The sequence below is a fragment of the Austrofundulus limnaeus genome, unplaced genomic scaffold, assembly GCF_001266775.1.
Source record: "Austrofundulus limnaeus strain Quisiro unplaced genomic scaffold, Austrofundulus_limnaeus-1.0 Scaffold0, whole genome shotgun sequence".
Lineage (NCBI taxonomy): Eukaryota > Metazoa > Chordata > Actinopteri > Cyprinodontiformes > Rivulidae > Austrofundulus > Austrofundulus limnaeus.
This window is the reverse complement of record NW_013952402.1, coordinates 6,205,080-6,218,263: the sequence shown is the minus strand read 5'-3', so window position 1 is coordinate 6,218,263 and position 13,184 is coordinate 6,205,080. Positions and strand designations below refer to the sequence as shown.

The 13,184-nt window shown below is 38.5% G+C and overlaps 2 protein-coding genes across 2 annotated transcripts in view; one reads left to right on the top strand and one right to left on the bottom strand.

The window, feature by feature from the left end:
- LOC106535605 (equilibrative nucleoside transporter 1) overlaps nt 1-13,184 on the bottom strand; it is a 57,677-nt gene that overhangs the window by 9,271 nt on the left and 35,222 nt on the right. The gene's annotated exons all lie outside the window — the stretch shown is intronic.
- On the top strand, nt 492-11,946 carry LOC106535517 (atlastin-2; the record flags this gene model as incomplete). Its single annotated transcript, XM_014032574.1, is given in 13 exon segments — nt 492-658; nt 901-1,113; nt 3,464-3,598; nt 4,152-4,256; nt 4,362-4,412; nt 4,489-4,545; nt 4,835-4,927; nt 5,019-5,157; nt 5,254-5,381; nt 5,651-5,707; nt 6,995-7,066; nt 7,383-7,814; nt 10,391-11,946. Coding segments are annotated over 13 exon segments (1,769 nt in total), but the record flags the coding sequence as incomplete, so codon positions are not given.

Here is a 13,184-nt window from a genome sequence, read left to right as displayed (position 1 = left end):
CATTCTACTAAATGAATAAATTGTTCCAGCATTCTTAAGGTCACCAAACACTGACTTTATTCTCATAATATTACAACTTTATTCGCATATTATGACTTTATTTTCGTAATAATAATAATAATAAAAAATATGTTATCTCCGTTGTAGATACTGGAGCTAAACCCAAATTATTGTTTTCTATATTTACGTTTACCTTTTTAACTGTGAATTTATTCTTAAAGTAAAAGACGTGTAAGCACGTCCCGAAGCATTTTAAGTCCGACATGAAACTGATCACTATGGTAACGGGGGAGCATGTGGTCACGCAAACCCACGTGAAGCCGACATCAGGCGAAGGCTRGACCGTCTCATTTCGCAGCAGTTTTGAGCATCCTACCCGGCCCAGCAAGGATGTGGCCTACGTGGCCCAGCTAGGCTGGGTCCTCATGAGGACCCAGCCCATGAATTGAGACACAGCCTTAATCTTTCCACTTTTTTCCTGTTTTCTAAAGATTTTCAAGGCGTGGCTGATGTCCCCCTTCCTCCACGTAAACAAACGCTTCCTTTAAAGATGTCTGAGGGCCGTGAAGAAAAGTTGCATCTCCACCCAATGACTGTAAACTCAGGCTTTAATGACAGCCCAATTCCCTCACCAGATGAAGGCATCGAGGAGGATAAGGTGAAGTTTTAACCTCTAACCCGAACCCTTATTGTCTTACAGCTTGATTTTTATTTTTATTTTTTTGTAGAAAACTATTTGAACAAAGTAGTTGCAGGGTAAAAATAAAACGGTGCTCTTTTAATACTTTGTTGCAATAACTTTTAGGTTTTTTTCCTCTCTGAAATCAGCTTTAATAGCAGTTTAGTCACATTCTCTTAATGTGACGGTAAGTTCTGATTGATTGTAACCTATGTTGCCAGGCTGTGATAGAAGAGGAGAAGGCCAGACCCATCCCGATTCTTTTGGCCAATTTGGATGAGCACACGTTTCAGCTGGACACGGCTGCGCTGGAGAAGATCCTGCTGCAGGATCACGTGAAGGACCTGAATGTGGTGGTTGTGTCTGTGGCCGGAGCGTTTCGCAAGGGCAAGTCCTTCCTGCTGGACTTCATGCTGCGCTACATGAACAATCTGGTGAGGCAGAAGTTCTTAGTGCATATACTACCTTTTAAGGGTTAATTTAGGATAAAAACAAATCATTTTGAATAATTTACCTGTGACATTGGAGAAAGTCCATATGAGCAGCACAGCTATGGTATCTAAATGGAAATCTCTGTTAACAATTAAACATGGCAGAGCATTTTGAAAGTCTCCATATTTTGCTTAAAACGTAATTCAAATCCATTCAAACCCAAAGCTGTTTACCTGAGTTCAGTTTTTACGATGACTCATTTAAAAAATATCAGAGCAATAAGTGTTTCACCTATTTTTAAATTCTGACTTGTGCTTTCTGAGGATGTGTTTACATGTGCTGAGTAAACACACAAGCAGCTCCTCCTTCCTCTGAGGTTTATTATTGTGTAACTCTTGCTGTCAGCAGAGGCTATAAAAACAGGTGGTCTATGTGAACAAGTGCAGCAGATGAGATTACAGCTAGCACTCATGTGTTGACCACGAGGAAAACCAGCGCTTCCAGTTTAACCCTACTGCTGCCCTGGTCTCATGACCCACAAGACCTTAGTATTACAGGGTTCATGCTGGGTCTCAAAAAGTCTATTTGAAAATCAAAATTTTAGGCCCGAAAAACACTTTCAAATGCCCAGATTTTCATCCAAGGTCTTAAATTTGAAAATTTCAAGTCTTAATTTTTTACTTTCAATCATTCCCGAGAAGCTTTGACTGCATAAATGGAGCAAAGCACAGTAATCAGAGGTTGAGGCGATCCGTAGTCATGAAGTGCTAAGTTTGCTGCTGGTCATGGTACACAGTTCAACTACAAATCCTGTGATAACTGCAGGCAAAAAAATGGCACAGTTTACTTCCATGTTTTCGACCTATTTGCCACTAAAACCCACCGCATACGGCAGCTTATTCACCTGCCCAAAAAACAAAGAAGTTCAGTCATGTCCGCTGCTTGTTATTTAAACATGGGGATGTGTGTTTTCAATGAGACTTGGCTTGATATCACTGATTTTTCCACTCGGTTGGAAGTGGTCCACAGCAGTCGATATGAAGGTCTCATCGATAATGTTTCATTAACATAATTTAGTGTTCTTGTATTAAATTAAATATTCTTTAATAGCTAAAATGACAGCAATAAAAGGTTTCTATGTTAAAATTTCTGGGACCATTTGAATGTTTCTGTTAATGTGTCAGTTTGGTCTTAAATGTCATACCTAATGGTCTTAAAAGGTCTTAAATTTAACTTACTGAAACCTGCGTGACCTCTGGTATTAAGATATTGGTCATTTTAACCCAAGGGCAGCAGAAGGGTTCATCTTACCTGAGATTCTTGCTGAGTTTAAAATGTAAGATGTGGATCACAGGTAAAAATCAGAGTGGTTTGAACTGGTTTCACCATACAAGAAACTTTAACATCCTTTTTGTAAATACAAATTTTTCAATGACTGGATCCATAATGCTAACCGTGAAATAACTGAATTTATAAGCCAGGCAAAATCACAAGCTCACACAGACTGCAGTTTAACAACAACAAAAACACAGAGGCCCCCAGGATCACTTTATAGTCAGACTCTAAGACGCAACAACATTGGAGGGAAAAAAATGAGGCGTGTGGATTTACAACTGTCTCTCAGCTGTTGTGCCACACTAAGATCTCTGTGCAAGTTTCTACCCGCTTTCATTGACGCCGTTTGATTCATGGAAAAATCGTTAATGTTACAAGAAGTATTATTAACAAGTGCAGACAACTTTCACAGCTTTGCTTTGAGGGAGTTATAATGTGGTCATTGATGGGTGTATTATCAGAACTCAGGTAATTACTTTAAAATAAATTATTCTTAGTTGTCAGATCGGGAAATGAAACAGAGCTGCACTGCATTATTCTCCTAAACAAGAATCAATCATATACTCTGACTTGCTAATCTGGTCCTTTCTTTAAAAATGCCATTTCCTACGTTTGATTAGCAGCTTTTGCCACAAATCACTGGGATAAACACAAAAGGTACAGTTTTGTTTTGTTAGAGGAAGATGAAAAATAAGATGATTTAAAGTTTTTTTCCGCATCTTTTTTTTTTTTTGCTGATTTCTTGTTACATAGTGATCTAATTAAACTGGCTCCTGTAAGCACCTTGAAAGAGAAAAACATTGTAACAAATGTAAAACAAAACAAAAAAACAGGTCAAGATTTATATTTTTGTCAGTATTTTACTAGTTGATGCCAGGATAAATTGTCTTTGTCCAAAAAGTGCACTCACTGTGGATGGATGCTCACAAAAGTGAAATTTATTAATTAGTATTATTAAATGAGACTTTACATCTTAGCAAATCCCTATCTTTGTTATTTTTTCCCCCTCTCCTGCAGCACAGTGACACATGGATGGGAGGCGATGATGATCCGCTGACGGGGTTCAGCTGGAGAGGAGGCTGCGAGAGGGAGACCACAGGAATCCTGCTCTGGAATGAAGTGTTTGTGGTCGACAAGCCAGATGGCAGCAAAGTAGGTTGATCATGAACGTCTACGTTCAAACTGCAGGTCTTAACCTGATCAAAAATCAAAATTTATTATGTTTATTTGCATAGTTKAACCTGAAAGTCAAGGAGATAAACTCAAGTATTGATCCTGCTAGTATCGATGCAGTCTGACAACATTATTAGTTTCATAAGTTGGTGTAAATTCTCAGTCGTTCAGGACATGACAAATGTTTAAAACAGATCTATACTTGTGATTTTTAGCTGAAGATGTGCAGAGCTCTAAGCTTTAAACTACATGATGTTGGTATCAGAAATATCAATATTTGAATCGATCCATATATTCTTACCTCGGCCAGATGATAAGCCAGGTGAATTCAACAAAACTGTTCAGATGACAGTTGCTTTGAAAATAGTGGATTATCTGATTTAGGTCCACATATGAAAAAGAACGGTGTCARATTTGAATAAACTGAAAACTTGTTTGGGTCACTTATACATGCAATGTGAATGTAGCCGAATATCTTTGTTTGTTAATGATCTGTAACAAAGCACAATCTCCCCCCTGCTGCTGTGTGCAGGTTGCTGTGCTCCTCGTTGACACTCAGGGAGCATTCGACAGCCAGTCCACCATCAAGGACTCTGCCACCGTGTTCGCCCTCAGCACAATGACCAGCTCCGTTCAGGTGACTTTTAAACATGTTTTTTTGTTTTGTTTTTAAACTTTAACTTTCTATTTGACGTTTACATATGGATTTATTCTTACATTGTTGTTGTTTTTATTTTTTCAGGTGTTCAACCTTTCACAGAACATACAGGAGGATGATCTGCAGCATCTGCAGGTTTGTGTTCTCAATGAGATGTTAAATTGCTTAATGTTTTATGATGATTTTGGTTTATTATTTTTTTTCTCTAAAGCTCTTCACAGAATACGGCCGCYTGGCAATGGAAGATATTCACCTGAAACCTTTTCAGGTACTGCCTGTTTCTGATGATTTTAAGTCTTTTACATGTAGAGCTTCAGAGGTCTGGGTTTTCTTAGTTCTTGTGTCTAAATCCTGTTTGTCTATGTGAATGAGAAACAGACCTGAGAGAAGTGATTTATTTTAATATTGCTGGATCATTTACCAATCTTTGGTTCGATTAATGGGAGTCTGATCAGCAAACATGGCTGCTTTAGAATCAGGAAAGTTTTAAACCAGTAAAGCGAGTCAAACAAAGAAATTACAACTCATTTTCTTTACATTATGTTTTTATGTTTCAGTCCCTAATGTTTCTGATTCGAGACTGGTGTTATCCTTATGATTATGAGTATGGACTGGAAGGAGGAAATGCTTTCCTGGATAAAAAGCTCGAGGTGATATCCAGTTAAAGTTGAGCTGACACAATGAGACAATAACAAGTTAAACAAAAAGAAGCTCACATCTGAGCTGTTTGACCCATCGCAGGTTAGAGAAAAACAACACGAAGAGCTGCAGAATGTGAGGAAGCACGTTCATTCCTGCTTCTCCACCATCAGCTGCTTCCTGCTGCCACATCCTGGCCTGAATGTGGCCACAAACAGGAACTTTGATGGCAGGCTGAGAGGTGAGGCCAAAACACCACACCTGTACTTAATGCTGTTGGCAAGCCAGCTTAAATCCCACATGCCAGAAATGTAACTTATGTTTTTGTACCTTTCAGACATACAGGCTGATTTYAAAACAGAGCTGGCAGAGCTGATCCCTCTCCTCCTGTCCCCGGATCGATTGGTAGAAAAGGAGATTGCCGGGAAGAAAGTCACCTGTGGAGAACTTGTGGAGTATTTCAAGGTGCTGCAGCGTTGAAACACATTTCAGTGCTTTGATRAACAAAAACTGTTTTTTTAATAGTTACCAGTAAACATTTATGTCTCAATCAGYTATAGCTCAGTTTGTTTTGTAAAGCCTGGCTTTCAAAATCCTCAGTGCAGTAACTGATATTAACAATAAATTACATTTTYGCATTTGTTTGTGAAAACCTTAATATTAAAAGAAAACACCGGCCGTGTGACTGAAGTTTGTGTAATAAAAAGTAACTTATCTGTTTTTCACTCCTGCAGTCCTACATCAAGATCTACCAAGGCGATGAGCTCCCTCACCCGAAGTCTATGCTGCTGGTCAGTTTTTGAAAAGAATGGATTTGTGATTTATGAAGAGGTTTGAATGTTCTGAAGAGTACATGCAGCAGATTAATTAGAGACTAGTAAAATTATAGGAGTGAGCAAAAACATCACCTGCTCAGTTTTTCCAATCAAGGATAGGTTGTGGCTTGTTGGAAAAAAAATTCTCAGATTCTAGAGAATCTTTTATTATTTACTAAGAATATGAAAAGACTCAGGGATTCTTAAAGAAAATCAGTGTTTAAAGGTCAAGGCTATAAGTTGCTGTCTGATGCATGCAAGTCTTAGTAGCACCTTAGAAAATAATTCTCAACACAATCCATCTCTGCATCTAGAAATGTAACTAGTACCATAACTATATCTTCCAAGATGGGCGTCAGTAGCTGCTGAGTTCTTTGGGTATAAACTCATCTCAGACATACAGAAAGATGGTGATCATGTGTTTCTATGTGCAAAATTATAAGAATATTCATCCAGGTTGAAGTCAGCAATTCCAGCATCTATGATGGTATAAAGGATGCATCAAGGGCTCGACACACGGGAGGCGACGTCGCTCGCTCTCCATTCATTTCCTCTGGAGCCTGTGCGATGAGGCGACAATCGCTTGCCCTCCTCCAGCTAAGCGACCGGCGAAAATAGTGCATGTGAAGTTTCACGCTCGTACACGTAGACGTGCACACGCGAGCTTGCGACGCGACATATGAAAGTTGAAAAATGTTCAACTTTTGTCGCTGTCGCTTAGCGTACAACCAATCAGCGAAGGTTTCATTGACTGACCAATGAGAGGAGAGTATGCTACACACTGCMGTTAGCTAACRCTTTCAHCAAGTGATTACTAAAAAGCTTTGTGGGAATTTATTGGCACCAGGGTGAAGTTTATGGTAAGTTTTTCCTCATAAAACTGTATCTTGGTGTGTGTTTGTTTTTCAATATCATTAGCATCGCAAGATTTGTTTAGTTTACATGTCYGTAATGCACACCCACCTTCAGAGACAAGAACCAATCAAATTTCGTGAAGACAAGCGACCTGAGAGCGTGATTCGCAACGCTGCGATCGCTATCACGGCCCGTGTGTCTGGTTTCACCCTGGCTGCGATGACAGCCGTTAATCGCTGTAATTTGTCGCTGCCCGTGTGTCGAGCCCTTCAGTTTCTGTCGAATATCTGACATGCATCCATTTATTTTATTTTTCCTCAGTGAGTTGTGATTATTTCAGCAGAAAGATGCCAGACCTGATTCTGTACCCTAAAAAAACATTTTTTAATACCGTCTTCTGCTTCTCAGGCGACAGCCGAGGCCAACAATCTGACGGCTGTGGCAAGAGCCAAAGAGACATACAGCAAAAACATGGAGAAGGTAAGGAGGCGGAGTTTTCAGGAAAGCAGAAAGTAAACATGCTGGCACAACTACAATCCCTTTTTATACAAGAAAGATGCAACAATAGTGGATTTTTCTATTAAAAGTACAGGTATTAGTCTTCAGTCTTCATTTAGATGTGCCTATAAAAGAGTTAATTATATGTTTGATTTCCAAATACGTTGTGGTTTAAAACACTGCAAGAACAACTTGTAAAACATAAGTTGTGCTGTAATAAACGTACATAAAACGTCGTATTTGGATTGAAATGCGTGTGAAATCAGGCTCACTCACCCTCTGCTGTTTGTCCGAGCAGGTTTGCGGAGGGGGCCGGCCCTACATGGCGCCTGCTGACCTGGAGTGCCGCCACAAGGAGCTGCGCGACGAATCTGTGACCTTATTCCGCTCCGTGAAGAAGATGGGAGGCGAAGAGTTCTGCCAACGCTACCAAACGCAGCTGGAGTCCGAGCTGGACCAGGCCTACGTCAACTTCGCCAAGCAGAACGACGGCAAAAAYATCTTCTACGTGGCGCGCACTCCCGCCATGCTGTTCGTGGTCATGTTCGTCACCTACATGATCTCCGGCATAATGGGCTTTGTGGGCCTGAGCACTCTGGCTTTCCTGGCCAATCTGGTGACGAGCGTGGCGCTGCTGCTGCTGTGCGTCTGGGGATACGTCAAGTATTACGGAGAGTTTCTGGAAGCCGGAGAGATGATAGACCTGCTGGCTGATGCACTCTGGGAAGAGGTTAGTAATCAGTGGTGAAGGTGTTTTTTTCATGTTTTGATTGTTTTATTTCTATGACTTTTTTACTACTTTTTTATCCAGGTTTATAAGAAACGTACAAGTACAACTAGGGGTGTCCCGATACAACTTCCGATACGATACAGATATTGCAGCTTTGAGAATTGTCCGATACCGATATTGACCCAACAGTATGAATCACACACTTTTACCTATTTTGTTGTGTGAAGTCTTAGAAAAGTCTTGATCAAGTCACAGTGAAAAAGAGTAGATTTCTTTTTAACCAATGGATCACATACATTTTAAACTGAAGAACATTTTACAATTGAATAAAATAAATTAGAAGACCCTGTAAAATAAAACATAAAAAAACTAAATGCACTTTTAAAGTGTAAAATAACAATTCAAAAAATCACTCCAGTTATTTTTTTTTCTATCTGTCAGCCTGGTGCTGCTTTATGGTGGGAATAACTGAAGGTGGGGACAAAACAAAACCCCACATACATGTCCATTGTCCAGCTGTTCAAAATTAAGAGTCCACAGCTCCAGTTTTACTGACTGTGCCCAAAACAACCTGATCATTGCACTTAATCTTCACTAAAACAAGTGTGTAAACAGATTTAACATCACTAATAACTCCTAAGTTAGGAGTTAATAGCTAATAGCTCCTAATTCTTGCTACTTGTTAGTGCAGCATGTTGTTGTGATCACGTGGGTTCTGCATGCTGGATTCAAGCGCTGCTGGACAGAGAAGCTGGAGCGGACTGCTTCCATCAGAGTGCTTATTTGTCAGATTTTATTTGCAGGACGATAAAATCCGATAGTTGTTTTTTGGCTGACATCGGACCGATATCAATATCTGATCAGGACACCCGAAAGTACAACCATCTTCAGAAAACATACTTTCAGTCTGACAATAAAATGTTGTTTTTATGCTGAGTTACACATTTTCCAAAACCAATATTATAAAATGTTGCAGCTTTTTAAAATTATTATTATAACAAAATAGGCTACAACACTACAGGTTGTAAATGGTGTAAAGCTGTTGTGATGACGTGCAGAAATGGGCCTGGTGGAAGTGGCAGGAGCTTCTTAAAGAGACAGAGGCCAATTTCAAGGTGTTTTGAAACGGCTGTGATGAGAAGTTTATTTTTRATTTATACATGCAGTATAAACAGCATTTTAATAACAACTAAAGGTGACATAGTTATTTTATTATGGTATAGAATTGAACTATATGCCTGAAAAACACAAAGTGTATTTAAAGTTTGTCTAATCTATAAAAATTAATTGTTTAATGGCTTTGCATTATTAAAAAGCAGCACCAGAGGTAACACTTTTACTGCATCACAGACACGTTACTGTTTCCATAATCTGTCAAAAATCCAGCTGTTTCTTCATGTCTTCACTGGTAATCCTGAGCTTTTATGACGGCTCATGATCCTAATAATTCAAAGTTTTACTTGAAGTCTGAACTACATTCTGTCCGCAGCTCATGACTCCATGTGTTATCAGCAGTCTGTTTATGATCGTCTTCCCAAGTCCATCCTAGGTTCATGTCAGATCTCCCTTCACTGAAACAGTTGTTACGCCATCACGCTGTAACTGAAGAGAACCAATAAAAAACAAGTATAAAGAGTTTCACGCGTGTCCCCACCTCCTGTTGCTTCTTCACTGTTTCTTTTCCTGCTTTCAGAGGACGGTGAGGCGTTCCTGTTTCTCCAGTTTTCTGCATAATTTTCTTTTCTTTCTGCATTTCTTTTGCTGTTTAGAATTAGATGTTTCTTTATTATAACTTGTTCCCAGATCTCTGCTCCCGTCTTCCTCTTTAACTCTTCCTCCCTGCCGTCCTCGCAGGTCTTTTCAAAACTTTTGGACCCCTTCAGCAGTCGCCTGGCATGGTCCATCCCTCTCCTGCCTTTGCTCCCATCAGGAGAAACAATCAACAGCTTCAATAACTACAAGAAGAGCAACTATTTACTGAGTTAAATTCATTTCTCCTGTGGAATCTTTGCAGATCTGYAGGAGATAAAGGCAAATTCTTCAGTTATCTTGTCCAAATAAGTAGTGAGAGGATGTTTGTGTTATTTATTTTGATTTTTGTGTTTGGGTAGTTTTTGTTTAGCGTGTTGGAGGCTGCATCCTGGTTTTGTTCTGTCTATAATTTGTGGGGGGTTTTTTTGTTGTTTTTTTCATTTCTGCCTTTTTGTCTTGGATAGTGTAAGAAAATTGTTTTTGCTTAAAATCCTGTTGTCTGCTGTTTGTTTATTTTCTCCTACAGATTGAGGCCAGTAAAACCAGTATTTTATGGAGGAAAGCATCAGTTTTGTTCTTTAGATGTTTTTCTTCTTGAACTTGTTCAGTTTGTTTCTTCTAGAAGGTTTGGGGATAACTTTTGTGCAAAAAAAAAAAAAAACCCATTTTGTGTTCCTTAAATGTTTGTTTTCTTTTTAAACTCATAGTTTGTCTTTGTTTCAGACAAACTGGGGCTGTTTTTTTCTCTCTAAATATTGTTTGAACTAACATTTTTGTCTGTTTCAGACAGTATGAAGATAATTCTTTTTTTTTTTCTGCTGCAGGTTCTGAAGTCACAAATCGAACATTATATGGAGGGGAACGTCCGACAGACAGTGGTTAACTCTATCAGAGCCAGCCTAACAGAAACAGGCTCCAAGCAGACCAAGTTAAAGACTCACTGACCATCTTCACCCCTCAACGTGCTCATCGCCCACACACTGTCCAGCTGTAGAACTGTGGACTTAGTTCAACACCAAAGCTGACCTTTTTATTTTTTTACTACATTTTTCCCTGAAGGACTTGTCTTTACCCCAGTTTTTGTCTGTAGCAGACCTGTAGCCATGGCCCCGCCCCCCACCGTGCCTCACATTACCTGCTGCACCTTTACGAGGACGAAACAAAGAAGCCATCGTGTTGCCAACACGCCGACCTGCAGGAGCCTCGGCTCTGACTCACGTTCACATGTTTAATGTTGAGCAGCTGCAGTTGTTTCCAGATGAAGCAGCTACTGAAGGAAAACTGACACCTCTGCGAGCAGCTGCTAACACGGGCTGTAAGTGCGTGTGTGGAATTACTTTTGCCTTAAGGCCAGTTTACTTCCTATTCAGATGGTTGACTTTTTATGAATGAGAACAGAAGCTGGATTACAATCAGTTTATCTACAACGCTGAATCAAAACAGGAAATTAGTTGAAGCTGTATTTTAATTTGTTACATTTAATCTGCATTTGAAACACTACTGGGTGATGTATATAATCAAACACCTGGGCTCAGGTTGCTTCTAGGTCTTTGCGTCCATTTTAAGTTTGTGACGAATAACTAAAGAGCTGCTTGTAGTTTTTATGTTTTTAATTGTAGAAACTTTGTGTCTTGTAGTGGACCTGCCAGTGTTCAGCTCTGTATGCTGCTCAAAAGATTCAGTAATTTAAAGTTTTTGTTTAAATTTTTTTTAATCTATGCCTTTTATAAAAACTGCTTCGGCTGKTAGCTTTTCTTTTCTCTGTCTTTCTCTAGAATCTGATATTTTTATTCATTCATGTCTTTTTTTTTTTGTTGCTTTTTAAAGCATAAAATCTTTGTTCAAATCCGAACAAACTGAGCTTTAGAGGTTTTTAACTTGGATCAGCTCTATTTTGATAGTTTCCTTATCTTCGTGTTAAACTAAAACAAGCAGCTGGAGCTTTAAGTTGAGATCTGGCCTCAGCTCAGTGTCCAATGGTTCCCTGGACCTGATCTGTGATTCTACTTCCTGCAGTGGTTTTAGTGCTGGAACTGGAATCATTTACTGCACAAAAGTAATTTATTTTGTTTTAGTTTGTTGCACTAGTGTGTCCTCATTGGGTTGCTTCCATTCATGATTTCTTCTGATTCTTTTCTTGTGCTCATTATAAGAATCAGTCACAGTCGCTGTATTTAAATCAACTTTTTACACAACATAAAGAGAACTCTCCAATCTTCAGTTTGTTAAAGAATAAATCTCTGCTGTAAGTTTACGTTTGTTATAAAAGAAAAATAGCTGAGTCATGGTGTGAATCTTCATATCCTGCCTTTTAAAATTCTCTATGGTAAAATCATCTTTTGATTAAAATGTTTACCTTAAGATTAAATCGGGACAATTCTGTTTTTCGTTTATTGARTCYKTCTCTAATCTGTATGATTAACTACRTTTAAATATTRGATGTTAGCAAAGAACAAATTGCAGCTTGTTGCACAGTAAATTTATTTCACATACCTTTTTATAAAAGTTTTTGTTAAACTTCAGACTTGAGGTCAGCTCCTCTGGAGGAGTCTTGGCTTCAGATTAAGGTGTTCAAGTAGCTTTTTGTAACTATTCCCTTAATTTGACCATATGAAGGCGCCGCAATGCAAGAAGACACTTTAAATACTGAAGGTTTTTATAAGCAACATTTAAACATGGATTTAATGTTTATGTGTAACTCCAGACATGCTTAAGGGATTTAACATGCTTACAGTGAGAATTAGATTTTTACGAGCAGAGAATTTGCATCCTTGCTTCATTATAACATAAAAAGACTTGACAGTAAGATAATTACATGTATCCTATTTTAATTAGCCAACAAACTGCTCATTAAAGTTTACATCAACTGGGAATCAATGAATTTTACACATCTGTGCATAAGTCCTGAGTCACCTCTCACTTTTAGATCTCACCTCAAATATTTTGCAATTAAAATAATTGGCCACTTCAGTTTTTTCCCCCCAAGTTTTACTTTAAACAGCTTCAATCCAGGTTTTGTATTTCATCGATTTGAAACAGATTTTACCACAAAACTACATTTCTTTCCAACCAGTTATATTCTTTATAAATACTTTATCTTGTGGACAGATACCTGCTCATTTATTACAGGGGTTCTCAAACCTTTCGGGTCTGGGGACCCCTTGTGCAAGAGTGAAAATTTTCCAGGGACCCCCTTATAAACCCCATGCTGTTTAAAAATAGTTCAGTCATTTTACTTTCTAAATGCCATAGGAATATTATCTTTGGTTTGGTTTAATTATGTTTGTTTTCCTAATGCATTGTTCCACATATGCATTTAAAAAAATCTAATGAACAATTTATTGAAGATTTTTGAGGACCTCCAAGAAACAGCTCAGACTCCAGTTTGAGAACCTTTGAATTATTATATAGTTAATGTAGGTCATCTTTGCTTAGGTTTTTTTTTAATACTTGCAGCACATTTATCTGGTTTATTTATATTTTATACTTTTATCCACATGAATGTTAAATGAAGAATTTTCATATTAAAATATTTTTAGTTTTAACTTAGTAAAGATATACACTCACCGGCCACTTTATTAGGTACTTCTGTCCAACTGCTCGTTAACACTTAATTTC